The sequence below is a fragment of the Oryctolagus cuniculus genome, chromosome 2 (assembly GCF_964237555.1).
Source record: "Oryctolagus cuniculus chromosome 2, mOryCun1.1, whole genome shotgun sequence".
Lineage (NCBI taxonomy): Eukaryota > Metazoa > Chordata > Mammalia > Lagomorpha > Leporidae > Oryctolagus > Oryctolagus cuniculus.
In genome coordinates, this window is record NC_091433.1 from 1,124,906 (window position 1) to 1,150,622 (window position 25,717).

Consider the following 25,717-nt stretch of genomic DNA (forward strand, 5'->3'; position numbering starts at 1 on the left):
GAAAATGGCCCAAGTGATTGGAGTCCATGGCTCTGGACTTCGGCCAGGCCATCTTGGCCACTGCAGCCATCTGGGGAATGACCCAGCAGACAGAAGATTTCTCTTCCTGTTTCTCCCCGCCCTTTTCCTGTCAAATCAGTAAGTCTCAAGAAAAACGCCAGCTCAAGTCTGTACCCATTTTTAAACTGGGTGTCCTTTTTTTTTTTTAAGGTGTATTTATTTATTTGAAAGGCAGTTACAGAGAGGCAGAGGCAGGGAGAGAGGGGGGTCATCCAACCACTGGTTCACTCCCCAAATGACCACAATGGCTGGAGCTGTGCCAATCCAAAGCCACCAGTTAGGAGCTTCTTCTGGGTCTCCCACATGGGTGCAGGGGCCCAAGGACTTGGGCCATCTTCCACTGCTTTCCCAGGCCACAGCAGAGAGCTGGATCAGAAGTAGAACAGCCGGGACTCGAACCAGTGCCCATATGAGATGCCGGCACTGCAGGCGGCAGCTTTACCCGCTACACCGCAGCTACACCACAGCGCCGGGCCTCTCTGTTCTTTATATATTCTGCATTCTAAGCCCTTTATCAGATACATTATTTACGTATTTTCTCACATTCTTTAGGCTGACTTTTCACTTTTGTGAATGACACACACATTTTTTACTTAAATTAAAAGAAATGCTTTAGAGAGGGGGAGAGAAAGTTCTCAGCCACTGTTTCACTCCCTAAATGCCATGGCTGGGGCTAGGCCAGGGCTAACACCAGGAACAGGAGAACTCAATCCAGATGCCCCACATGGGTGGCAGGAATCCAACCACTTGAATCACCACCACTGCCTCCCTGACCTGCATTAGCAGGAAGCCAGAATCAGGGCTCAAGAGTTGGGAACTGGGGGCCGGCACTGTGGCATAGTAGGCTAAGCCGCTGCCTGCAGTGCCAGCATCCCGTATGGGCGATGGCTGGCATCCCAGCTGCTCCTCTTCCGATCCAGCTCTCTGCTGTGGCCTGGGAAAGCAGCGGCTCAAGTGCTTGGGCCCCTGCATCCACGTGGGAAATCCAGAAAAAGCTCCTGGCGTTGGCCTGGCCCAGCTCTAGCCATTGTTGCCATTTGGGGGAGTGAACCAGCGGGTGGAAGATCTGTCTGTCTATCTCTCTCTGACTACCTCTGCCTCTCAAATAAATAAATAACTCTTAAAGAGAGCGAGCGAGCTGGGAATTGAACCCAGGTGCTGTGATGTTGAATACTGGTATCTATCTTTAAGATTTATTTTATTTACCTGAAAGGCATAGTTAGTTATTGGGGGTGGGGGTGGGGTGTACAGGGGGATTGGCCGAATCTTCCATCTGCTGGTTCATTTTCCAAATGGCCACAACAGTCAGGCCTAGGCGAAGCTGGAGCCAGGAGCCAGGAACTTGATCCAGGTCTCCCACACAGGTGCAGGGGCCCAAGCACTTGGGCCGTCCTTCACTGCTTCCCCAGACGCATTAGCAGAGAGCTGGATCTGAAGTGGAACAGCCAGGAGTCGAAGCAGTGCCCACAGGGGACGCTGGCACCACAGGCAGCAGCTTAACCCACTGCACCACGGCAGCCCCCGGACACGAGCATCTTAACTGTTCGGCTAACCTCCAGTTGTCCAAGCTTTAATTTTGGTGAGGTCCAGGCCGGCGCCACGGCTCACTAGGCTAATCCTCCGCCTAGCGGCGCCGGCACACCGGGTTCGGGGCGCCGGATTCTGTCCCGGTTGCCCCTCTTCCAGGCCAGCTCTCTGCTGTGGCCAGGGAGTGCAGTGGAGGATGGCCCAGGTGCTTGGGCCCTGCACCCCATGGGAGACCAGGAGAAGCACCTGGCTCCTGGCTCCTGCCATCGGATCAGCGCGGTGCGCCGGCCGCGGCGGCCATTGGAGGGTGAACCAACGGCAAAGGAAGACCTTTCTCTCTGTCTCTCTCACTGTCCACTCTGCCTGTCAAAAAAATTAAAAAAAATAATAAAATAAAAAAAAATAATTTTGGTGAGGTCCAGTTTATCCATTTTTTTCTCTTTATGTTAGCACTTCTGGTGTCAAATCTAAGAACCTGTCACCAAGTCTGACAACCTGAAGATTTCCTCAGAGGGGTCCAGAGGGACAGAGGACAGAGACAGGGACCGGCTGGAAGGACCCGCTTCCACTGTGGGGCTGTGAGTCCAACCCCAGCGAGCAGGCTGGGCGGAGCTGGGTGGAGCTGGATGGAGCTGGATGGAGCTGGATGGAGCTGGGCGGAGTGGGGCGGAGCTGGGTGGAGCTGGGCGGAGCTGGGGCTGCAGCTCACGCACGAAGGCAAGCGGAGGCGGAGTGCCCTCTCTGCCACATCAGCTGTCTCCAGGGCCTTAAGCATGGAGGGCTACCGGCTGTTCTCGCCGACTACCGACGTAAACGTTGACGCCAGCTTTACAATACTTTGACAGCAACACCCAGACTGGTACGTGACCCCGTGGCCGGGCCTCGTGGCCTGGCCAAGTTGACACAAAAGGAACCACTGCAGAGTTCAGCTTCGCTCTTGTGTGTGTGGCCGTCCAGGCGTGCGGCGACATTTGCTGAACACACAGTTCCCTCCTCTCCAGATGGCTGTGGCGCCCTTGTCAGGGAGCAGGCGGCCACCGCCGCTGGGGCTTTCTCCTGGCCCCCAGGCCTGCCGTGCTGGCCTACAGAACTGTCCTGCCAGCGCCACCGTGCTGTGTGCGTGTGGGGGTGCTACTCAGGACCTGCTGCGGTTCCACACGAATTTCAGGAACGGCTTCTCCACTTCTGTGAAAGTAAACACGCGCACACGCACACGCACGCACACACACAGTGCAGTTTTGACAGGGATTCCAGGGAACCTGTAGGTCACTTTGGGGACTACAGCCATCCTAACTCTATCAGGTTTTCCAATCCAGGAACAAGCAATGTCTACTTAATGACGTCTTTCATTTTGTCAGCAATGTTTTCGTGTTAAGAGTCCACGTCTTTCACCTCCTTGGATAAACTTATCCCAAGGGTCTGTTCTTTTGAACGTTATTTCAACCCTCTTGTTTAAAACAGCACTAAGGGGTGACCATCTGGTGCGCCAGTCTATCCACCGCTCGGGACACCTCTGTCCCATACTGGGAGCGCCCAGATTAAGTCCCAGCTCCACTCTCCATTCTAGCTCCCTGCTGACGCACGCCCTGGGAGGCAGCAGGGGTAACCCAAACACTCGGGTTCTTGTCACCCAAGTGGGAGGTGTGGAAGGAGCTCCTGGCTGCTGGCTTCAGTCTAGCCCAGCTCTGGCTGTTCCAGGCATTTGGGGAGTGAATCAGCACACGGGAGATCTAAGCTCCCACCGACGGGAGGACAAAGCCCCCGCCCTCAGGGGCCCAGCCCTCACTCTGCCTCCCAGATGAGGGCTCCCTGGTGGGCTCCTGACCCAGACAGGACGGAAGGAGCAAAAGCTCGGGTGGCAGAAGGGCGGATCATGTGGGCAGCACACAGGACACACGGGCGCCAGTGGCGCTGGGGAGGCCGAGGAGAAGCTGAACACACACAGGCACCCAGCTGCAGCAGGGAAAGTCAGACCACGGCGCACGGCAGCCAGCCGCCTGCCCGCGTGCTCGTTCCGAATCTGGCACGCTACCGCAGAGAGCCCTGGAGGCTGCCCCAGGGGGTTCTCACAGGTTCCCTCTGCCTGACTGGGAGGGGGACCACACACACCCCAGAACGGAGAATGGTGGCTTGCCCTGCCCTGCCCTGCAGGCCTTCCAGGGGAAAGCAGGCTGTGAACCCCCACGGGAGATGAGCAAGTGAGTGCTGCGTGCCTTAGGAGGCTTGCACGCGATTCGAGGGTCTGGGTTCAAGTCCTGACTCAGCTTCCAAGTCCAGCCTCCTGCCACTGTGCCCCATGGGAGGCAGCAGGTGATGGCACAGGTACTTGGGTCCCTGCCATCCACAAGGAAGACCTGGATTGTGTTCCAGGCTCCTGGCTTTGGCATGGCCCAGCCTGGCTGTGGCAGGTATTCAGGGAGTGAATCGGCAGAGGGGAACTCTCTGTCTTCCAAATAAATTAAACAATAAATAAATTTATCTTTAAAAAGAGATTTATTTTGTTTATTTGAAAGGCAGAGTAACAGAGAGGCAGAGAAAGAGTGAGGATGAGACTCTTACATCTGCAGTTCACTTCCCAAATGGCCACAACCGCCAGGCCTAGGCCAAGCAGAAGCTGGGAGTTGGGAGCTCCACCCAGGTCTCCCACATGGGTGCAGGGGCCCAAGCACTTGGCCATCTTCCACTGCCTTCCCAGGCCACAGCAGGGAGCTGGACTGGACGCAGAGCGGCTGGCACTTGAACCAGGACCCATAAGGGACGCCAGTGTCACAGGTGGCCCCAGTTATCTTCTTCAACAAAAGAGAGGGGCAGGGATTGCAGTGTGTCCTGGAAGCAGCAGCTGACCTCAGGGCAGACGAAGGGGGCCAAGCGGCCCTGCTCTTCAAGGAAAGTTCGCCTCCCGCCCCCAGGGCAGCGGCACCAAGGCCCTGACCAGCCTTGCTGTGCAAGTCGAGTGGCCACAGAGAGATGTTTGCATCCCAGTCGAGAGGTGTCACGCCAAGCAGGATGTGCCACCCCGAGCAGACGCCGCGCTGGCCGCTGGAGACTCCCTGACCCCTGACTCCTGCGTCTTCCGGTGAAGCTTACCACTGCCCTGCCCCGCTCTGTGGGGAAACGGGAGGTGACAGAAGGATCAAGCCAGGGACACTGGCTGCTTGAGGGGTTTGGGAAAGCCCCCAGCCCAGTTAGCATCCAAAGACCACCGGGGAGACCCCATGAGAAGGTGCCTCTGAGGACCCAGGTGAGCAAATGGCCTGGCCTGGGGCCAGGGGGGATTCATGCCCAGTGCCCCACCTCGCTGGCCCTGGGCGCTGGCCCTGTCCCACTGCACCAGGCTGCAACTCTGTTCCCTGTTCCTCAGTGGGAGGCAGGGTCTAGCCACCCCCAGTGCCACCCCTGCACACCACTGCGTGTGTCTCGCTCCCCTTCCACAGGGCCCCTGGTGGTCCACAGCCTGAGCCTGGCCCTAGGCTGGCCTCCGAGCCCTCTCCACCTTCCCCACATCCGTGTCTCCAGTGGGCCTCCATCCACAGAACTCCCCACCCCCAGTGCCATCCCTGCACGCCAGCTGCCCTCGGGGCCACCCCACGGAGCTCTCCATGACACTTCCCTCGCACCCCCGTGACAGCCTGCCTGGCACGAGGGGAGATGAGCAGGGAGGAGGGGAGGGAGGAAGGGTCGGTCTGAGTTTGGTGTGGGGGCAGCAGTAGACCCCCAGGCTCTGCTCTTGGTCCCAGCTGAACAAGCTCTTCTTGTCTCGATGTATTTAAGATCCCTATGCTGCTGGGGCACCTGTGAGCTCCCGGCTCTCCCAGCTATGCCCCCACCCAGAGCGAGAGGCGCTGCAGCCTCCTGGGCCTCCCTCCCTGCCAGCCCCGCCAGCTCTGTGAGGAGAGGACCAATAAGGAAGGAGCGGCCGGGGCACGGCGCTGTCAGAGCAGCTCTGGGAACACCTCCAGAGTCAGGCAGTGCTTGCTCTGAATCATTCCAACGGACCAACGCGTCCTCCCGGGAGCCAGGTGCACCTTGCCCCCAGCTCCCACAGCCCGGTGGGGTCACTGACCCAGCACGTGCAGGGGACTCTGGGCGCGAGTGTCTGTGACCAACGCGCCGCTGGCCGCCTTCCCTGTCCAGTATCAGCAGGAGTGCAGCCACCCGTGTCCTGGGCGGGACAAGTCGTGGCACCTGGAACGCTGCCCCTCACTTGCTGAGGGCACACAGCAGGTGGCTAAGCCAGCTGGCAGGGCCACCATTTCCCAGGCAGGGGAAGGGGGCACTCACCACACAATGGCCAGCCTTGGGATAGTGAACATGAGGGCCGGTTCGTAGTCATCAATCATGTCCTGGGTCAGGTAGCCGAAGTCCAGGGCCCTGGCCAGGGGAGAGAGAGCGAGCGGGGTAAGGGCTGGCCCCCAGCACTTCCACTGGTCAGCCCTGAGTCGGGGGTGGGAGCCAGACAGCAGGCTCAGTCGGGTCCAGAGAGCAACCTAGGCCACCGTCCCCATCAAGTGCACCAAGGCCAGAGCTGCAGGAGCCGGCACCTGGAGGCCTTGGCAGAGGCGGCCTTGCTCGACCTTTGCGCTCGACACCTGCCTACTCCCCTCACTGCCCCAGGCAGGACGGAAGACGCAGGGTGTGAGTGAAATGCGTAAGGACAGCTGCGACGTCCACCAGAACAAAATAAAAGGTCACCCAGGACATCGAAACAACTCGAGTGTCAGAGGAAGTGTGGGCCCCACAGGAGCGGACGCTTCCCCGAGCACCTGGATTCCCTTTCCCTCCTGGGCAAACACAAAGGCCTCTCTCCACACCCACGGGCAGGCGCTGCAGGCACCATACTTCTCATCTCTTTTCTGGCACAATGATGTAACATGTAAAGGCTAAACAGTGTTTAGCACAGCCGTCGGACACCACTTGCGATGCCTGCGCCCCTCTTAAGGACGCAGGGTTCAGATTCCAGTCCCACTCCTCCCTATTCCGATTCCAGCTTCCTGCCAAAGCGCGCCCTGGGAGGCAGCGGTGATGGAGCAAGGAGTTGCCACCCCTGCGGGAGACCTGTAGGGAGGCCCAGGTTCCTGACTTCAGCCTGACCCAGTTCCAGCTGTCGTGGGCATTTGAGGTGTGAACAGGTGGATCCAAGATGTGTGTCTGTGTGTGTGTGTGTGTGTTACTGTGCCTCTCAAATAAACAGGCTAGGAGCGTGGCTCTGTTTAATTCAAAAAGCACTTAATGTAATATTAGTCAATTTCAAGATTTACCTAAGCCTACGGCACAAGTTACAGTGCAGAAACATTCTAGGTTACACTTTAGGGCCAAAGCCAGTCCAAAACCCTGACTTCAAATTACTGCACGTGCCTGACAGAACACTGATGATTCACCCCAAATTCTCTTCATCAGGCACAAAACCCCACTGCATCCCAGCCTGCGGAGGTGAGGGACGACAGCAGTGAGGTGAGGAGAGGGGAGGGGAGGGGTGAGGGGTGAGGGGTGAGAGGTGAGGAGGTGAGGGACGATAGAAGTGAGGAGGTGAGGAGAGGGGAGGTGAGGGGTGAGGGGTGAGAGGTGAGAGGTGAGGAGGTGAGGGACAATAGAAGTGAGGAGGTGAGGAGAGGGGAGGGGTGAGGAGGTGAGAGGTGAGGAGGTGAGAGGTGAGAAGGTAAGGGGTGAGGAGGTGAGGAGATGAAGGGTGAGGGGGTGAGGAGATAAAGGGTGAGAAGAGGGGAGGTGAGAGGGGAGGTGAAGAGGGGGAAGGTGAGAGGTGAGGAGGTGAGGGGCGAGAGGTGAGGAGAGGGGAGGTGAAAAGTGAGGAGGTGAGGAGAGGGGAGGTATGAGGGGAGGGGTGAGGAGGTGAAGGGTGAGGAGATAAAGGGTGAGGAGAGGGGAGGTGAGAGGGGAAGTGAGGAGGCGGGATGAGGGGTGAGGAGGTGAGGGGTGAGGAGTGAGATTGTAAAGGGTGAGGAGGTATGGAGTGAGGAGGTGAGATGTAGAGGTGAGGGGTGAGGAGAGGGGAGGTGAGGGGTGAGGAGAGGGGATTTAGGGGTGAGGAGTGAGATTGTAAAGGGTGAGGAGGTATGGAGTGAGGAGGTGAGATGTAGAGGTGAGGGGTGAGGAGAGGGGAGGTGAGGGGTGGGGAGGTGAGGAGGTGAGGGGTGAGGAGTGAGATTGTAAAGGGTGAGGAGGTATGGAGTGAGGAGGTGAGATGTAGAGGTGAGGGGTGAGGGGTGGGGAGGTGAGGAGGTGAGGGGTGAGGAGTGAGATTGTAAAGGGTGAGGAGGTATGGAGTGAGGAGGTGAGATGTAGAGGTGAGGGGTGAGGAGAGGGGAGGTGAGGGGTGGGGAGGTGAGGAGGTGAGGGGTGAGGAGGGAGATTGTAAAGGGTGAGGAGGTATGGAGTGAGGAGGTGAGGACATGTAGAGGTGAGGGGTGAGGCGATGTGGAGATGCAGGGAGAGGAGGTGAGGGGTGAGGGAATGAGCTGTGACAGTGAGGAGGTGACTGTGGGATCCACCCTGAGGGCGCAGAGGCAGGGGCCGGGCAGATGTGGGGGGCAGAAGGCACCTGGGTGGAGGGCAATGGCGCCTGGACAGGGCGCGTTCCCCGGGCGGCCGGGCCCTTGCTCACCTCTCCACCGTCTCGCAGAACAGCACGATGACCTCCTGCTGCACGTAGTACTCCCTGGGGGACTTCACGGGCACCATGGCCGAGACGTAGCTGCAGACACGGTGAGGGGCGTCAGGACGAGGGGCGCCTTGATGCTGCCACGCTGCACCAGGCCCTCGGCTTGGCACCAAATGCACAACCTGGGCTTCCAACAGATCCTTCCCATCAAAGCTCCTGCAAGGCGGGCTAGGCCAGGCCCCCTGGGACCGCCACAGCCCTGCCCCACTGCCTGGGAGCGGTGCCGCTCCCCACCCCGCACAGACTTCCTGGTGAGCCACCCCGGGCGCCCCAGCACGGGCGGCGCCAGCTCGCGGCCCTCGGCAGCTGTGGAGCCCGCCTGAGGGCGGCAGGGAAGCGACAGGCGGCCAGCCATTCCGACAGTGCCGTCTTCCCACCTAAACCCCTCTGACTTTCTCGTGAAAGCTGCCGTGGGACCTGGAGAAGACGGGGCGAGAGAGACCTGGAGCTCTGTGCTCGCACTCGCACTGCCCAGAGTCTCTCTGACATTTTGGCTGATTTTCCTCTAGCGGTTGACAATGCTCGTTAATGGAGATCCTGCTTTCTCTCACGGGCCGTGAGTGGCACTGCACCTGCGACCACATCGCAGGGGGCCTGGGCCTCGGGCCTCTCTGAAGTCCTTCTCTTGGGGCTCCCAAGCCCCTGGACCCCTCACTCCCACCCTGAGCTCCGCGCCAGCCCGGCTCCTGCCCCGAGAGCTTCCGTCACCCAGTGCCCAGGGCACAGCGCACACCGGGGCCTCCACGTCACCTCAGCTCGAACTCCGCAAACAGCACGTCGAAGTGCCGCAGCGCCTCCCGCATCTTCTCGGTGTAGGCGTTGAGGTCCCGCAGCGCCTGGTCGCGCAGGGCGCCGCGCACCTCCTCCAGGCTGCGGGTCAGCTCTTTGGCCAGCGGCCGCATGGCCATGCTCTCCAGCTCGCGGTTCATGATGATGGAGCCAGCAGCCAGGCACTGTGGGCGGGAGGACGCCCTCAGGAGCGGCCACGGCGGGGGGGGGGGCGGCATGCTCAGGGGGTGCCCCTGGTCTCCGTGCCCAGCTCCCCTCTCTGGGCCAGGACCTGGCACCTATCCCTGGGCCCTCTCAGGAGGGTTCTGTCCAGTTCAGAGCAATCACGGCAGGGACAAGTGTCTCTTACCATGGCCCATGCGGCTGGGGGAGGGTCGATGTGAGGCCCTTGGGTCTGGGGTCTCCACGCTGGGGACCCCCAGGTCAATGCTCCCAGACACCACACTCAGGGCTGTGACTTCCTGGGAGTCACAGACAGCTCCTGTCAGCACCACTTTCCTTAGAACAGAGGTTCATCAGCCCAGAGTCACCAGCCCCTGGCAGGTCCCCCATTTTGTACCTAGAGACCACCCACAGCTGCCTGGGTATGAGAGGCAGCTCCCCGTGTATGTGCGGTGACACGGAGCCCGAGTGGGGCTGTCAGGATGTGGGTGCTCATCACGGGCCAGGCCTCACCAGGCTGGATAAAGCCAACCCTCCAGGCAACCCCCATCCATGGCTGGCCGGCGGAGCAGGGTGAGAGGCAAATTTGTGGGTGACAGAGGAGGCTGCTGACCTCCCAGGAGCCCTGAGGACAGTGTGGGGCCTGCAGGTGCCAGAGATGTGACAGCAGGTGGCAGCCCCTGAGCACAAGTGCCCACCAGGCCAGCAGGCAGCTGCCCTCCAGGCCCACTTTACAGAGGCAAACACTGAGGCTGGGAGGAAGGACGAGTGCAACCATCAGTGCAGGGGCCAGGATAAAATGGGGCACGGGGCCAGGCAGTTCAGGTAAAGCTCAGGCATTCCAGAGACTCACAGAGAGGTCAGGCAGGGAGGACGGGGACAGCACGCTGTCAGGGCTGCAGTCAGACCCCGAGTCCCCACCATCTCCCAGAGGGACCAAGGGCAGGGGTCTGGGGTGTCCTCAGGGTCCCGCCACCTCCCAGGGGCGTCATCTTCCTTTTGGTACCCCAGTTTCCTCACTGGAACACAACCGGGGCCAGCCCTGTGACATGGCCAGTAAAGCTGCTGCCCGTGACGCAGGCGTCCCATATGGGCGCTGGTTCACGTCCCGGCTGCTCCACTTAGGATCCAGCTCCCTAGGAAAGCAGCCTTGGAAAGATGGCCCAAGCGCCGGGCCTCTGCCACCCATGCAGGAGACCCGGATGGAGTTCCTGGCTCCTGGCGCCGGCCTGGCCCAGCCCTGGTGACTGCGGCCATCTGGGGAGTGAACCAGCGGATGGAAGCTCTCTCTGTCTCTCCCTCTCTCTCTTTCAAAGAGAAATCTGAAGGACTACGGTGAGATGTGGCACTGAGTCCCCAGCACAGCTCCCCATGCTTTGCTGCAGGTGGGGGAGGGGAACACCACCCCATATGGCTTTACTGCTATGAAGAACCACGCGGGTCCTCGATGTAAGCGGTCCAAGAACCTCGTGAAAGCCGCGTGGGGAACCTCCCTGGCACGTGCAGTTCGGGGGCCCAGGCTCGCGGCTTTTCTGGAACTTGCAAGGATTGCTCAGGCTGCTCCAGGTCCTGCCTCCCGGGGGAGACACCAGGTCCCGCGCTTGGCCCTGTGCCTCCCGGGAGACACCAGGTCCCGCGCTTGGCCCTGTGCCTCCCGGGGAGACACCAGGTCCTGCGCTTGCCCCGCTGACCAGGTTCACAGGGAAATGCTAACACCCAGTTTTAGGACCCTGGATCCCAGGCCACTACCTCGGCGCCAAACCACAGCTGGCCGGCCAGGTTGTCGTGCCGGATCTCCTCGGGGAACTTGACGCAGAAATCCCGCGGGGCGCGGTCCTGGGGGATGCACTCGTCCATGATCTGGTTGATGATGTTTAACACGTTGTCCTGAAACACAGAGGAAGCACACGCCCACCTGGTGGCTGTCACGCTCCACCGGAGGACACACACGACCCTCCGACACCGCTGTGACACCCGCGCCTGCGGTGCAGCTGGGAAGAGGACTCCAACCCCGCAGTGTCCAGAGGGTGGCGGCAGCCTGCCCTCCCCCGGAGCTGCTGCGTGTTCTCCGGGGCTCCCCGCGGGCACATCACTCCGCGACTGGAACCAGCAGGTTTCCCAGCACCCTTTGCAGCAGCTCTTCAGCAGAAGCGGTGCCCACCCGCCTCCTGACCAGCACCAAGGCTCCCTGTAGCCTGTGTGCAGTGACTACATCTCTCTGCACCCCTGCCCAGGTATTCCTGAGAACAGGGTGCAAACACAGCTATGCTGCTTTTACTCACAGGACAGGCCTGGGCCATCCCGTGTGTGTCCTGTCAGGGAGGGACATCCCCAGGGGGCGCCATGTGAAACCAGCCCTTCTGAAGCCCACCCACAGAGGGGACTCCAGGCCTGGCCCCACAGCGGAATCAGCACAGCCAGGGCCGGAGCCGGCGGTCGGCAGGCTGCCAGCGAAGGGGCACCCAGGGCAAAGCCCTCGGCGTCTCTGAACCTCGGCTTACCTGTGTGCAGAGGCAGGGGCACAGCCCCGCGTCGCGGGGTCAGGGGAGGGCAGCTTTGTCAGGGCCAGTCCCAGATGGAGAAGGGCAAGGCGGTCAACCCGAGGGAGACCCTGCCCGTCCTCAGCTATGCGACCTGGGACAGGCCCCTTTGCACCCATCTGCAAGATGGAGACGATGGTCCCCGGCTCCCAGGGGCACCGCGGGGGGGGGGGGGGGGGAGCTTGCGAAACTCCCGCTCGGCTGCGGCCAGGGCCGGCCCCACACACAGAGCTTCTATTTCACTCACTTCCTCCCGCCCGCCACAAAACAGGCTGTTCTGAACACTTACTTCCTGCACACGAGTGCACGTCACGGCAGCTTAAATTAGACGGCACCTTGTCTCTGAGGTCACTCTACTTTTTGAACCTCTGCCGCGTATTCCACAGAATTACGAGGATGGGAAGTTTGCTGTTTCCCACTGTACTTGCTGAATACGCAAGGACCACACTTTCACCAGGGAAAACTGGGAGCGATGGAAAGTTCAGAGCAGGCACAGTGCCCGTGGTGAGGATCCACGGGCACTGGCAACTCCCTCCGGTTCTTGTCCTCACGGGGACCGTCCTGTGTGCTCTGCTCCTGTCCTTATGGCAGGAGGCGCTGTCACAACTCCTCAAGACCAGCTCCCGGCCTCGGGCCCTCCTCTCTGGCTGCTGGTTCTGTAGAACCATAAACAAGCCTGAAACCACGGGGACGGTGCGCGTGGACTTCCCCGGGACCCACTGGCTTCTAGAATGAGCTGCAAGTCCCCGACGGGCCCCGGTGAGGTTCTGCGCACCGGCTTTCCAGGAGCACCACACTCACGGGCGCTCACCCCGGAGGTTTAGTCTCTCCTGCCCCGCGGCGGGTCAGTTTCACCGTCCTGGGAGGCAGGTGTGGAAAATCAGCATGAAGGGAAGCCAAGCTCTGCAGGAAGTCCTGCAGCGAAAGGAAAACCTTAGACCTTTACCCGCAGCCGACAGCAAGTGGTGCTGCCCACTGCTGTAGGGAGGGAGGTTCTCTGGACAGGAGGGTCCCTTTCTCCTCATCAACACCAATGCTCCGTACAAGTCAGCGCTCACTGCGTCAGAGACGGGGCGTGGCTTGCCCGGGGTCGCGGCCCTCCCTGGAGGCAGTGCTCAGACGCTGGCCACCACGCTGGCCCACCGGAGCCTCCGCGGCCTGAGAGCAGGGCCCTGAGTATTTACTGCTGGGTGCAGTCTGGGACAGCGCCTCCTGCGGAGTGTACCCGGACAAACATCAGCTGACACTTCCAATTCCAGCCAAAATGGGGCACAGGAACTGAATTAGCCGACAGCCGTAAGAGTGATGCTCACGACACCGCCTCAGGCAGCAGAGGCCAGGGCGCGCTGAGAGCTGAGAACAGGGGCGCTCACCGGCTCGGCACAGGTGGGACCCACGCAGCCGGCACCGAGGAGAGCTGCAGACGGAGCGGCAACACACGGCCGGGAGGAGACTGCCCACGACCAGGAAAGACGCCCCGGAAGGGCTCGAGGTAGTGGGAAAGGAAAGAATTAAGAATTCTCTGCAAAGAATGAAGAAGACACGACCGTGGGACAGGTGCCTGGCCCGGTGGTTAAGACGCCAGTCGTGGCGCTCACATCCCATGCTGCAGCGCCTGGGTTCAACACCAGGCTCCAGCTGCTGCCTCCAGCCCCTGCTAGTGAGGATTCTCAGAGGCAGTGGAGTTGGCACAAGAAACCAGGCTCCTGCCACTCCCGCGGAAGGCCTGGATGAGGTCAAAGCTCCCGGCTTCAGCTCAGCACAGTTTCAGCCTCTGCAGGCACTTGGGGAGGGAACCAGTGGATGAGAGCTGTTGGTCTGTCTCTGCCTCTCAAACAAGTAAGTTTAAAGGAACCATGATGAAAAGAAAAGGCAACCAGAATGAATCACACTTCAAAAGGTGACAGAACTAGCACCCAGGACCATAAAGGCAGTGGTTCTGATCGCCATGTGTTTAGCAGAGGCTGGGCATTTGGCGCAGCGTCCAAACACTCACATTCTACGTCAGGGTGACCAGTGTACGCTGTGGCTCCTCTGCCTCCAATCCAGTTCTGCTAATGCCAATGCACACCTGGGAGGCAGCAGGTGGTGACTCAAGTACTTGGACCCCTGCTGCCCAGTGGGAGACCCAGGCTGAGTTCCTGACTCCTGGATTCAGCCTGGACCAGCCCTGACCGTGACAAGCAGCTGGGGTTAACCAGCAGTTGGAAGATCTCTCTCTGCCTCTGTCACTTTCAAATAAAATGAAAACATATTTGGAGGGAGTGAGCCAGCAGATGGAAGATATCTCTGTCTCTCCCTCTCTCTCTGCAACTCTGATTTTCAAATAAATAAATATTTTTTAAAAGTCATAAAAAGTTGGCCGGTGCCGCGGCTCACTAGGCTAATCCTCTGCCTTGCGGCGCTGGCACACCGGGTTCTAGTCTGGTTGGGGCACCGGATTCTGTCCCGGTTGCCCCTCTTCCAGGCCAGCTCTCTGCTGTGGCCAGGGAGTGCAGTGGAGGATGGCCCAAGTACTTGGGCCCTGCACCCCATGGGAGATCAGGAGAAGCACCTGGCTCCTGCCATCGGATCAGCGCGGTGCGCCCGCCGCAGCGTGCCGGCCACGGCAGCCATTGGAGGGTGAACCAATGGCAAAAGGAAGACCTTTCTCTCTCTCTCACTGTCCACTCTGCCTGTCAAAAAAATAAATAAATAAAATAAAAGTCATAAAAAGTTGGGGCCAGCGCTGTGGCACAGCTGGTTAAGCCATGGCCTGCAGTGCCAGCATCCCATATGGGCGCTGGTTCTAGTCCCAGCTGCTCCACTTCTGATCCAGCTCTCTGCTGTGGCCTGGGAAAGCAGCCGAGGGTGGCCCAAGTGCTTGGGCCCCTGCACCCATGTAGGAGACCCAGAAGAAGCTCCTGGCTCTGGCCTGGCCCAGCCCTAGTCATTATGGCAAACTGGGGAGTAAATAAGCAGATGGAAGATCTCTGTATCTGTCTCTCCTCACTCTTCGTAACTCTTTCAAGTAAATAAATAAATTTTTTTAAAAGTCATAAAAAATTAAGTAGAGGAGCTGGTACTGTGGTGTAGCAGGTTAAGCCTCCTCCTACACTGCTGGCACCTCTATGAGTGCTGGTTTGCATGCCCCAGCTGCTCCACTTCCAACCCAGCTCTCTGCTGTGGCCTGGGACAGCAGCGAAGATGGCCCAGGTGCTTGGGCCCCTGCACCCACACGGGAGACCCAGAGGAGGCTCCTTGCTCCTGGTTTCAGATTGGCCCAGCGCTGGCCTTTGTGGCCATTTGAGGAGTGAACCAACAGATAGAAAATCTCTCTGTGACTCTCCTGCTGTCTGTCACTCTGCCTCTCAAATAAATAAGTAACATCTTTTTTTTTTTTTTTTTTTTTTTTTTGACAGGCAGAGTGGACAGTGAGAGAGAGAGACAGAGAGAGAAAGGTCTTCCTTTTGCCGTTGGTTCACCCTCCAATGGTCACCGCTGCAGCCGGCGCACCGCGCTGATCCGATGGCAGAAGCCAGGAGCCAGGTGCTTCTCCTGGTCTCCCATGGGGTGCAGGGCCCAAGCACCTGGGCCATCCTCCACTGCACTCCCTGGCCACAGCAGAGAGCTGGCCTGGAAGAGGGGCAACCGGGACAGAATCCGGCGCCCCGACCGGGACTAGAACCCAGTGTGCCGGCGCAATAAGTAACATCTTAAACAAAAAAAAATTAAGTGGAGACAATGAAGAGATTTTAAAAGGAGATGAAAACCACGACGTTTGAGATGAAAAACACCAAGCATACAGGATTCATCCAGGTGAGATGGCAGAAGAAAACACTGTGAACTTGAAGATCAAAACAGCTGACACTGTCTGAAAGACTCCGAGGAAACACCAACCCTCTTGCCTCCACGAGCTGTAGGACAGCTGCCACGGGCCACACAGGCATCTGAGCTCCAGAGGAGGAGGAGCGGAGCAGACACCATGCCGGGGACAACTGCCAAAGCGTCTCCAAGCTCAGCGATCACTACAGACACAGCCCCCAGTTCCGGGGACTCAAGCACAAGACCAGCGAAGAAAACTATACTCGTTAAATTTCTCTCTCTTTTATTAAGATTATTCATTTATTTTAGAAGCACAGCTACAGACCGAGAGAGGGAGATATACAGAGAGAGCTATTCTGTCTGGCCACAACGGCCAGAGCTGTGCCCATCCAAAGCCAAGAGTCAGGAGCCAGGAGCTTCATCCGGGTCTCCCATGTGGGTGCAGGGGCCTAAGGACTTGGGCCATCCTCCACTGCTTTCCCAGGCCACAGCAGAGAGCTGGACAGGAAGAGGAGCAGCTGGGACATGAACTGGTGCCCATGTGGGATGCCAGCGCTGTAGGTGGAGGCTTAACCTATTATGCCACAGCACCAGCCCCCCTACAAGTTAAATTTCATGATTAGATTCACCAAAAACGAGAAAATCTTTTTTTATGTTTACTTCTTTTTTTTTAATTATTATTTCTGACAGGCAGAGTGGACAGTGAGAGAGAGAGACAAAGAGAAAGGTCTTCCTTTTTCCATTGGTTCACCCTCCAATGGCTGCTGTGGCCAGTGCACTGCGCCGATCTGAAGCCAGGAGCCAGGTGCTTCTCCTGGTCCTCCCGTGCAGGGCCCAAGGACTCGGGCCATCCTCCACTGCACTCCCAGGTCACAGCAGAGAGCTGGACTGGAAGAGTGTGGGGAGCAACTCGGACTAGACTAAGTTACTGGAATTAAGACTTATTCTATGCATCTGCTCTCCCACAATATGGCGCTGAAAGGGAGTAAACAACTTCTACGCAGCTGCCTCCAGTTCGACTGATAAGCTGCAAGAGCTGATCCTGCTCCTGATTGGAGGAGAGCAGCGTACTCGGCGTGTGGGTAGCAGAGTTGGGATTGGTGGAAGAGGACTATAAAGGAGGAGAGAGACAACATGTACCAGGAACATCCGGATAACATCTGAGCAGCCCCCGAGAGAGCCGGCCGGCGGTGTGCCGCTCCCCCGCGGAAGTGGGGAATGTGGCCAGGGGGAACCGCCCTTCCACGGAGGTGGAAGGGACAGTAGCCAACCCGGGAAGGACCAGCAGCAAACCCGGGAAGGGCCGAGCAGACAAAAGAACAGCGCAGGGTCCTGTGTCGTTCCTCCACGAAGAGGGGGAGCGACAGAAGAGGAGCAACCGGGACAGAATCCAGCGCCCCAACCAGGACTAGAACCCGGCGTGCCGGTGCCACAGGCGGAGGATTAGCCTAGTGAGCCATGGGACTGGCTGAGAAAATCTTAAAAGTAACTATGGGGGCTGGTGCTGTGGCGCAGTAGGTTAATCCTCCAGCTGCAGTGCTGGTATCCATGCGGGTGCCGGTTTGAGTCTCGGTTGCTCCTGTTCTGATCCAGCTCCCTGCTAATGCACCTGGGCAAGCAGTGGAAGACGGCTCAAGTGCTTGGGCCCTGCACCCATGTGGGAGACCTGGAAGAAGCTCCTGGCTCCTGGCTTCGGATCAGCCCAGCTCCGGCCATTGCGGCCATCTGGGGTGTGAACCAGCAGATGGAAGACCTCTCTGTCTCTACCTCTCTCTGTAACTCTTTCAAATAAATAAAAATAAATATTAAAAAAAAAAAAAACACTGGCTGGCTGCACAGTGCAGGTCTGTGATGTGGAGCAGCAAAACATGGAACAACAGTGGCCCCAGGCCGAGGAAGGGACGGCGAGGTCCTTGCACGGCACTTGTGCGTGAAGCAGCGCAGTCCGGCTGACAGTACCTGTCACTAGCTAAAGAGAATTGTTATGAATCCTAAAGCAGCCGCTAAGACAGTAAAACAGAGTCCTGGCCGAGAGGTCAGCAAAGGGGCAGAGAATCAGAAGACACAGGATACACTGAGGACTACAAGTCGGAAAATCACAGAAGACAACTATCGCAGAAGGGAAGCAAGGGGAAAGGAGAGCAGACGGCAAGACAGAGCTGGGCCTAACCCTGCGAGAGACCCCGTTAGACAAAGTTTACTCAACACTGCTGAAAGGCAGGAGTTCAGATCCCGAGGTGAGACCCAGCAGGCCTAACACAGTGGATTCAGCGCTGCGGGGACGCCAGCTTCCCACACTGGAGTGCCTGCTTCAAGTCCTGGCTACTCTGCATTTCCAATCCGGTGTTCTTGCTAGCACACCTGGAAGGTAGGAGATGATGATCCAAGCACCGATGTTCCTGCCACCCCCACGGAGGCTCCTGGTTACGGCCTGGCCCAGCAGTGGCCATTGCAAGTACTGGGGCAGTGAAACAGCAGGTGGAACTCGGTGTGTGTGTACGTGTCTGTGTGAGTCTCCTCCTCCTCTCTCTGTCACTCTGCCTTCTAACTAAGTAAATAAATCATAACAAAAAAGGTACAAATAGGTTAAAGGCAAAAGGATATAAAGAATGCAGCATGCCCACTCCAGTCACAGGAAGGCTGGAGAGTTCTTGTGAGGATGAAGAGCATTGCTTCCTGGTGACGAGGCGGCATTTGTCAGGCGTGTGTAGCAACCCCGAGCATTTACGGCTGTAACAGAGCTCCAGCCTCCACACACATGTCCACGGGGACCGCTGGCAACTCAGAGAGCCCTCCCTCAACAACTGAGAGGACATAGAAAGTACGCAGGAAAGCAGCAAGGATACAGTACTTTAAAAAAAAAATTATTGAGGGCCAGCACTGTGGCATGGCGGGTAAAGCTGCCACCTGCAGTGCTGGCACCCCATATGGGTGCTGGTTGAGTCCCAGCTGCTCCACTTCTGATCCAGCTCCCTGCTGTGGCCTGGGAAAGCAGGGGAAGACGGCCCAAGTGCTTAGACCTCTGCACCCCTGTGGGAGACCTGGAGAAGCTCCTGGCTCCAGGCTTCGGATCAGTGCAGTTCCGGCTGTTGTGGCCATCTGGGGAGTGAACCAGCAGGTGGAAGACCTCTCTCTCCTTCTGCCTCTGCCTCTCTGTAACTCTGCATTTCAAATAAATAAACAAATCTTTAAAAAAAAATATATCAGAAGTGGAACGCCGGGACTCAAACAGGTGCCCATACTGGATGCTGGTGTTGCAGGTGGCAGCTTTAACTTCTGCGCCACAGCCCACATTGTAACAATGCTGGTAACCAACCGCGCCACAGCCCGCATTGTAACAATGCTGGTAACCACTGTGCCACGGCCCGCATTGTAACAATGCTGGTAACCAACCGCGCCACAGCCCGCATTGTAACAATGCTGGTAACCAACTGCGCCACGGCCCGCATTGTAACAATGCTGGTAACCACTGTGCCACGGCCCGCATTGTAACAATGCTGGTAACCAACTGCGCCACGGCCCGCATTGTAACAATGCTGGTAACCAACTGCGCCACGGCCCGCATTGTAACAATGCTGGTAACCAACTGCGCCACGGCCCGCATTGTAACAATGCTGGTAACCAACTGCGCCACGGCCCGCATTGTAACAATGCTGGTAACCAACTGCGCCACGGCCCGCATTGTAACAATGCTGGTAACCAACTGCGCCACGGCCCGCATTGTAACAATGCTGGTAACCAACTGCGCCACGGCCCGCATTGTAACAATGCTGGTAACCACTGTGCCACAGCCCGCATTGTAACAGTGCTGGTAACCAGCCGCGCCACAGCCCGCATTGTAACAGTGCTGGTAACCAACCGCGCCACAGCCCGCATTGTAACAATGCTGGTAACCACTGTGCCACAGCCCGCATTGTAACAATGCTGGTAACCAACTGCGCCACAGCCCGCATTGTAACAATGCTGGTAACCAACTCAACGTCTGCGCCACAGCCCGCATTGTAACAATGCTGGTAACCAACTCAACGTCTGTAGACCACTCCATCCGCAACAGCAGGTACACATGCTTCCCAAAAGCACATGTAACATACACCAAGACAGACCACATTCTAGGCCATAAAACAAGCCTCAAAAATGCAAAAGTAGCTCAAGTCATACAAAGTACGAACTCTGACCACAGTGGAATGAAATTAGACATCAGCAACATAAAAATCTCCAGAAAAATTCCTAAATATTTGGAAACTTGTCGCTCCCCCTCTTCGTGGAGGAACGACACAAGACCCTGCGCTGTTCTTTCGTCTGCTCGGCCCTCCCCGGGTTTGCTGCTGGTTCTTCCCGGATTGGCTACTATCCCTTCCACCTCCGTGGAAGGGCAGTTCCCCCTGGCCACATTCCCCACTTCCGCAGGGGAGCGGCACACCGCCGGCCGGCTCTCTCGGGGGCTGCACGGGTTCCCTTAGATGTTCCCCATAGATGTTCCTGGTGCATGCCGTCTCTCTCCTCCTTTATAGTCCTCCTCCACCAATCCTAACTCGGCTGCCCACACGCCGAGCACGCTGCTCTCCTCCAATCAGGAGCAAGTCCTACAGTTTATTAGCTGAACTGGAGGCAGCTGTGCGGAAGCTGTTTACTTCTCTCCCAGCGCCATATTGTGGGAGAGCAGATGCATAGAATAAGTCTTAATTCCAGTAACTCAGTCCAGTCCGGTTTGCTCCCCACAGAAACTGAACAGCTCCTGGGAAGCAGGCATTCAGCCTAGCAGTCACGAAGGCTGTGGCCTGTCTGGGAGGACCGGGTCCCAGTCCCAGCTCACACGGACCTCCAGAGGCGGCAGTGAGGACTCAACCCGCAGGGGACACCGGGTTGTACTGCCGGCTCCCAGCGCTGGCCTGGCCCAACCACTCAGGCCTCTGGAGAACGATTCAACATGTGGGGGAGCGTTCTCTCTCTCTCTCTCTCTGTGCCTTTCAAGTAGATGAAAACAAATAAACATTACATTTACAAATACATAAAAATCTATTTTTGCAAAGAACAGAGCCCAATTCTGTCATTTATCTTTGTGGCCTATGTGTGATGCCCAGCCGGTTCTGTTCTCTTTTACCAGGGGGCTGAAAGAGGCGTGCCCTGCCACTCTCGGAGGCACTGGGAGCTGACACCATGCGGGGACCCTGCAAGGCGCCCCGCGTCTACCGCTACTCCCGTGGCTGGGGACGAGACAGTCTGAGCAGACCTCGTGTTCTCAGCCACGCAGTGAGATGGGGGGGTCGGCCTGGCACCCGACCAGGCCAATGCCCCTGTCAGTGCTAGACCGCACTAACTCTAGAAACAGCTGTGAATGCACGAACCAGCAAGGGATCAAACTTCTGCAGCCTGACAACGCTGACCATTGTTTTTGTGAGGCCACAAACAGAAAAGAACTGGAAAGTCACGTTACTGAAAAATACAAAGAATCAAAGTCGAGGTCTGTCGGCCAAGTGCTCCTTTTCCAGCTGTATTCCGAGTGCCCACGCTGCGCCGGCCCAGGCGAGGCTCTGTTAGGGGGTGACGCAGGAACACACCCAATCCATACCGCTGGCCAGAGCAAATGAACACACAATGATCTCAGTAAACACAAGGAGGCATGGGAAAAAGCCAGCGTCCTCCCTGGTAAGAAGTCTCAGCAAGCTAGGAACTGAAGGCAACTTCCTCCGGCCTGAAAAGGACATCTAGGAAACCCCGGGCTGGTGTCCTTCCTGCCAGTGAACTTGATCGAGTGCTAATTCAAGTCCCGGCTCTCCCAGCTCTGGGCCTCCAGCCCAGCTTCCTGCCAATGAACTTGAGAAGGCAGCAGAAGACGGCTCAAGTGCTTGGACCTGTCACTCCTGTTTGACACCAGGATGGAGTTCCTGGCTCCTGGCTTCGGCCTGGCCCAGACTGGCTGCTGTGGCCATTTGGGGAGTGAACCAATAGGTGAAACAATCTCTCTCTCCCACTGTCATTCTACCTTTCAAATAAACAAATAAATCTTTTTAAAATCAATTAAAAAAAAAAAGAAAATCCAACAATCAGCACGGTACTGAGCGATGAAAGGCTGAGGGATTCCTCACCCTGAGCTGAGAACGAGACGTCCGCTCTCAACACCTTTCCGGATTTCTAGGCCATGCAACAGGACAAGACACACGCACACAAGCGAGACAGCCAGACAGCAAAGGAAGAATAAGAACACCTCCGCCGCAGGAAGCACAATCATCCACACAAAGAATCTACCAAAAAGCCACCCCCCCCCCCCGAGTCTCCAGAACCAGGAAGCGAAGTCAGAAAGAGCGAGGCACCGGGCCATCTGTATCCGGTCTTCTCCCTGTTCCCGCACACAGCTCCCACGGCAATGAGATGGCGGGGCTGGGCTGGGGTCCTTAGCGCCAGCATGCGAGCTGGCCACCAGGAAGAACAAGGCGGGATTACAGGGTTGGGACTTTCCTGCAGGGCGGGGCTGCAGGCTGGGTAGGTCGCCCTTACCCTGAGTTCTGTGAACCAAACCCCGGGAGGGTGTCGGGGCAGGTTGGTTTGCAGACGGAGGGCCAGACCACCTGGGGCGGGGTGGGGGGGCAGTCTTCAGGGCTGGGACCCCACCTGGGAGGTCTGGCGCTACCTCCCGGCAGTGTCAGAAGTGAACTGGACCGCAGGACACCCAGCCGGTGTGCACCGTGGCAGCTGCCAGACCGCGCGGCACGACCGGGCTGGACAAAACGGCAGCACGCCACTGGCTCTCCTGCCAGGAGCGCCTGGCGCAGGGGCGGCACGACTGACGCTGGACAAAACGGCAGCACGCCACTGGCTCTCCTGCCAGGAGCGCCTGGCGCAGGGGCGGCAGACTGGCCGGCTGAGGTATTTTTAGCAGTGCCTCGCAGCAGCAGCCGGCAGGCGAGTCAGCAGCAGGGCGCCCGCTCTCATCACCGCCCATCCGGAGTCCCCCCACGCAGGCGCGTTCCTCGTTCCGACGTGGGGGCTTTCCTGCCCACCCATGGCTACGCTCTCCCAAGGGGTCCTGCGTGGTTCTCTCCAGCACCTCCTGGGCAGGCCCTGAGACCAGCCCTGTGGAGCACAGCAGGTGACAAGGCCCCGGCCACTCCTTCACAGCCCACCCAGGCAGGGCAGGCCCCGCCCACCCCAAAGCTCACCTGGCAGGAACGGAACTGGCTGACGAGCAGCGTGCACCGCTGGGGGTCCTTCCGCCCGTCCAGGCTGTCCAGCTCCGCGGCCACCTGGTTCAGCTCCTCGTCCGCGTAGTAGAACTGAGCCAGCAGCTGCGGGTCCGACCTCTGTGGGGACAGAGGCCTGGACTGTGAGTGGGCAGCCGCTCCGCCAGGGCCTGGGTCCCCAGCCTGGCAACCCCACCCTGACAGGGGGTGGCTCTTCCTTCAGCTCCAGGTGCTTCTGCAGGGACACAACCAAGGCTGGAGTCGAGCCCCGGCTGCCGGCCCTGCGTCCCCCGCGGGGGGCCCACCGCGCAGAAGGGGGCTGTGGGGGTCCCGACGCTGCTGGCTGCACCAAGGCTGGAGTCGAGCCCCGGCTGCTGGCCCTGCGTCCCCCGCGGGGGGTCCACCACGCAGAAGGGGGCTGTGGGGGTCCCGACGCTGCTGGCTGCACCAAGGCTGGAGTCGAGCCCCGGCTGCCGGCCCTGCGTCCCCCACGGGGGGGCCCACCGCGCAGAAGGGGGCTGTGGGGGTCCCGACGCTGCTGGCTGCACCAAGGCTGGAGTCGAGCCCCGGCTGCCGGCCCTGCGTCCCCCGTGGGGGGTCCACCGCGCAGAAGGGGGCTGTGGGGGTCCCGACGCTGCTGGCTGCACCAAGGCTGGAGTCGAGCCCCGGCTGCCGGCTCTGTGTCCCCCGCGGGGGGGCCCACCGCGCAGAAGGGGGCTGTGGGGATCCCGACGCTGCTGGCTGCACCAAGGCTGGAGTCGAGCCCCGGCTGCCGGCTCTGTGTCCCCCGCGGGGGGGCCCGCCGCACAGAAGGGGGCTGTGGGGATCCAGACACTGCTGGCTGCACCAAGGCTGGAGTCGAGCCCCGGCTGCCGGCTCCGCGTCCCCCGCGGGGGGGCCCACCGCGCAGAAGGGTGCTGTGGGGGTCCCGACGCTGCTGGCTGCACCAAGGCTGGAGTCGAGCCCCGGCTGCCGTCTCTGCGTCCCCCGCGGGGGGGCCCACCGCGCAGAAGGGGGCTGTGGGGGTCCCGACGCTGCTGGCTGCACCCTGGACACTGAGCTCTCACAGAACGCAGCTAAGGGGCTCTGCACCCCTCAGCAGTTTCCGTAATACCCCCAAATGCCAGTGCTTTGTGGGATGGAACCCTGAATTCACCCACTCCCCATCAAATACGCAAGGTGTTTGACTCTGGGTCTGAAAGAGCAACCGGCATCCTTGGAGCCACATCCAGAGCCCGTTCACCTCCAGCAGTCCCCAGTCTCCTTATTCCACAAACACAGCAAGGCCACACGTGCCTCAGGGCCTTTGCACAGGAGGCTCCCTGCACCCCAGGCACAACTGGCTTGTTCCCTTGCATGAGAGAAACTTGTGGGCAAGGCGATGAAGTGGTCCTCCGATGTGTGTTTATAAAATGCACTCTTCACAGTGACACAGAGAGAGACAGGGGAGACAACGCACAACGAGCAAATCACACGGCTCAAATCTGCTGGCAACGCCAGCACAATGCACAGATGCACACCACAAGATCTACCCCGCTTCCCTCTCGGCTCCACCTACGAGTCAGCTCCTGCTTGTGTTTATAATCTACCTGTAACTTTCCTAACTTTTGTTTCCCGTTTCCTTTCAACTCAGCCCCGCTCACCCCTCCCACCCACTCTGGCCTTCTGCCCCTCCCTCTACAAAGCCTTGTCCCAGGTGCAGGTCTCAGTCACAGACCGTCCAGCAGGCCCAACTCCCCGTCAGCTCCCGATGCAGGCCAAGGCTCCGGGGTGAGGAGCGGAAACCCTAAATGAGACTGAGCGCGCTCACCTGGGAGGGCCACAAGGTTGCAGTTACCCAGTGACCCCTCTCTTGAAACGGGAACAAGCGTAGGTTTGGGAGGTGGGAGACTGTTTTTGGCCCATTTCCTGTCTGCTTTCTGGAAGCGAAGGATCATGGGGACAGGGAAGCCCACCAGGCAGCTCCAGCTCCTCCCCATGGTGGGGTGTGCCTCCCAGGCCTTGGGACCTCCCTTTCCACTTCTCAGAAGCATCCCCAGACCCAGCCCAGCCTCTCCAGGGCCACCAGCTGCCCCTGCTGAGCCCAGGTCCTGCAGATGGCACCCCGTCGAGGGAGAGGGGAGTCACAGACACATTGCGACCTCTTACGAGGGCTCCCCGTGTGGGGCTGAGGCCCGCTGTGACTGGTGGGAGCTCAGGGTGGGAGCCCACCGGCTCCCTTCCCCTCGGAGGAGGGTGGGCAGGGCAGGGATGGCGCGCAGCGAGACCTCGCCGTGGCCCTGACCGCTACTTGCTGGCAGTCAGGCCAGCTCATTTAGGGCAGTGGATGACGACGCCTCCAGGGAGTGAAACCTTCTTCTGAGGGAGGCTGTGCCAAACCCGCCCGGGGACAGCTCAGAGTCGTCCTCTGCTCTGGGGCCACGTAGCAGGACGCCGCCTGTTCAAACCCTCAGCCTGGCCCCCAGGCCGCTCGGCAGTGAGGAAGGCGCGTGAAAGGCCTAGGGAAACCCTGCCTGCGACCTGCCCACAACGGTCACCCACGCCACAAGGACCCACGTGTCCCTATGTCCTGGACACGCCGACAAGCAGCTACCACGCATGCGCACTTGAGTGGCGGCGACCCCAAGGACACAGACACCCACAGAGGCAGGACCACCTCCTGGTTAGGACTTGGGAGAGGCCTTATGAGGGGCCAACCCTGAGAAAGCAGAGTCTGCCATCGAAGCCATCCAGCCGATACCCCCGGAAGCTGTCTCCTGCCCAGGGCAGGGCTGGGAGCAGCTAACAGCCCAGACCTCTCCTCTCCCTCTGCATCCAGCAAAGAGCCCCGCCAGGCAGCCCAGGCAGCAGGTGCTTTGTGTCGCACTGACGTGGTAAAGCCCTGAGCAGCCCTGGCTGGAGCTGGCCCAAGCTGGTGACCTGCCCACCCTGACGGCCCCTCCTTGGCCCCGGTCTGCACGTCGGAGCAGCAAATGCACAGC

At 59.1% G+C, this 25,717-nt stretch overlaps 1 protein-coding gene across 6 annotated transcripts in view; it reads right to left on the reverse strand.

Annotated features, from left to right (window-relative positions):
• The window catches only part of ZFYVE28 (zinc finger FYVE-type containing 28), a 106,234-nt gene that overhangs the window by 33,384 nt on the left and 47,133 nt on the right, over nt 1-25,717 (reverse strand). For 4 of the 6 annotated variants that reach the window (XM_051836673.2, XM_070069531.1, XM_070069532.1 and 1 more), the window contains exons 2-6: nt 22,716-22,856; nt 10,964-11,101; nt 9,014-9,216; nt 8,207-8,296; nt 5,869-5,958 (exon numbers count right to left, since the gene is read on the reverse strand). In XM_051836673.2, the coding sequence (XP_051692633.1) occupies nt 5,869-5,958; nt 8,207-8,296; nt 9,014-9,216; nt 10,964-11,101; nt 22,716-22,856 (662 nt within the window). Of the gene's footprint in view, nt 1-195; nt 4,692-5,868; nt 5,959-8,206; nt 8,297-9,013; nt 9,217-10,963; nt 11,130-22,715; nt 22,857-25,717 lie in introns of those variants that run through there. The other 2 variants (XM_051836675.2, XM_070069533.1) reach the window with 2 other exon arrangements.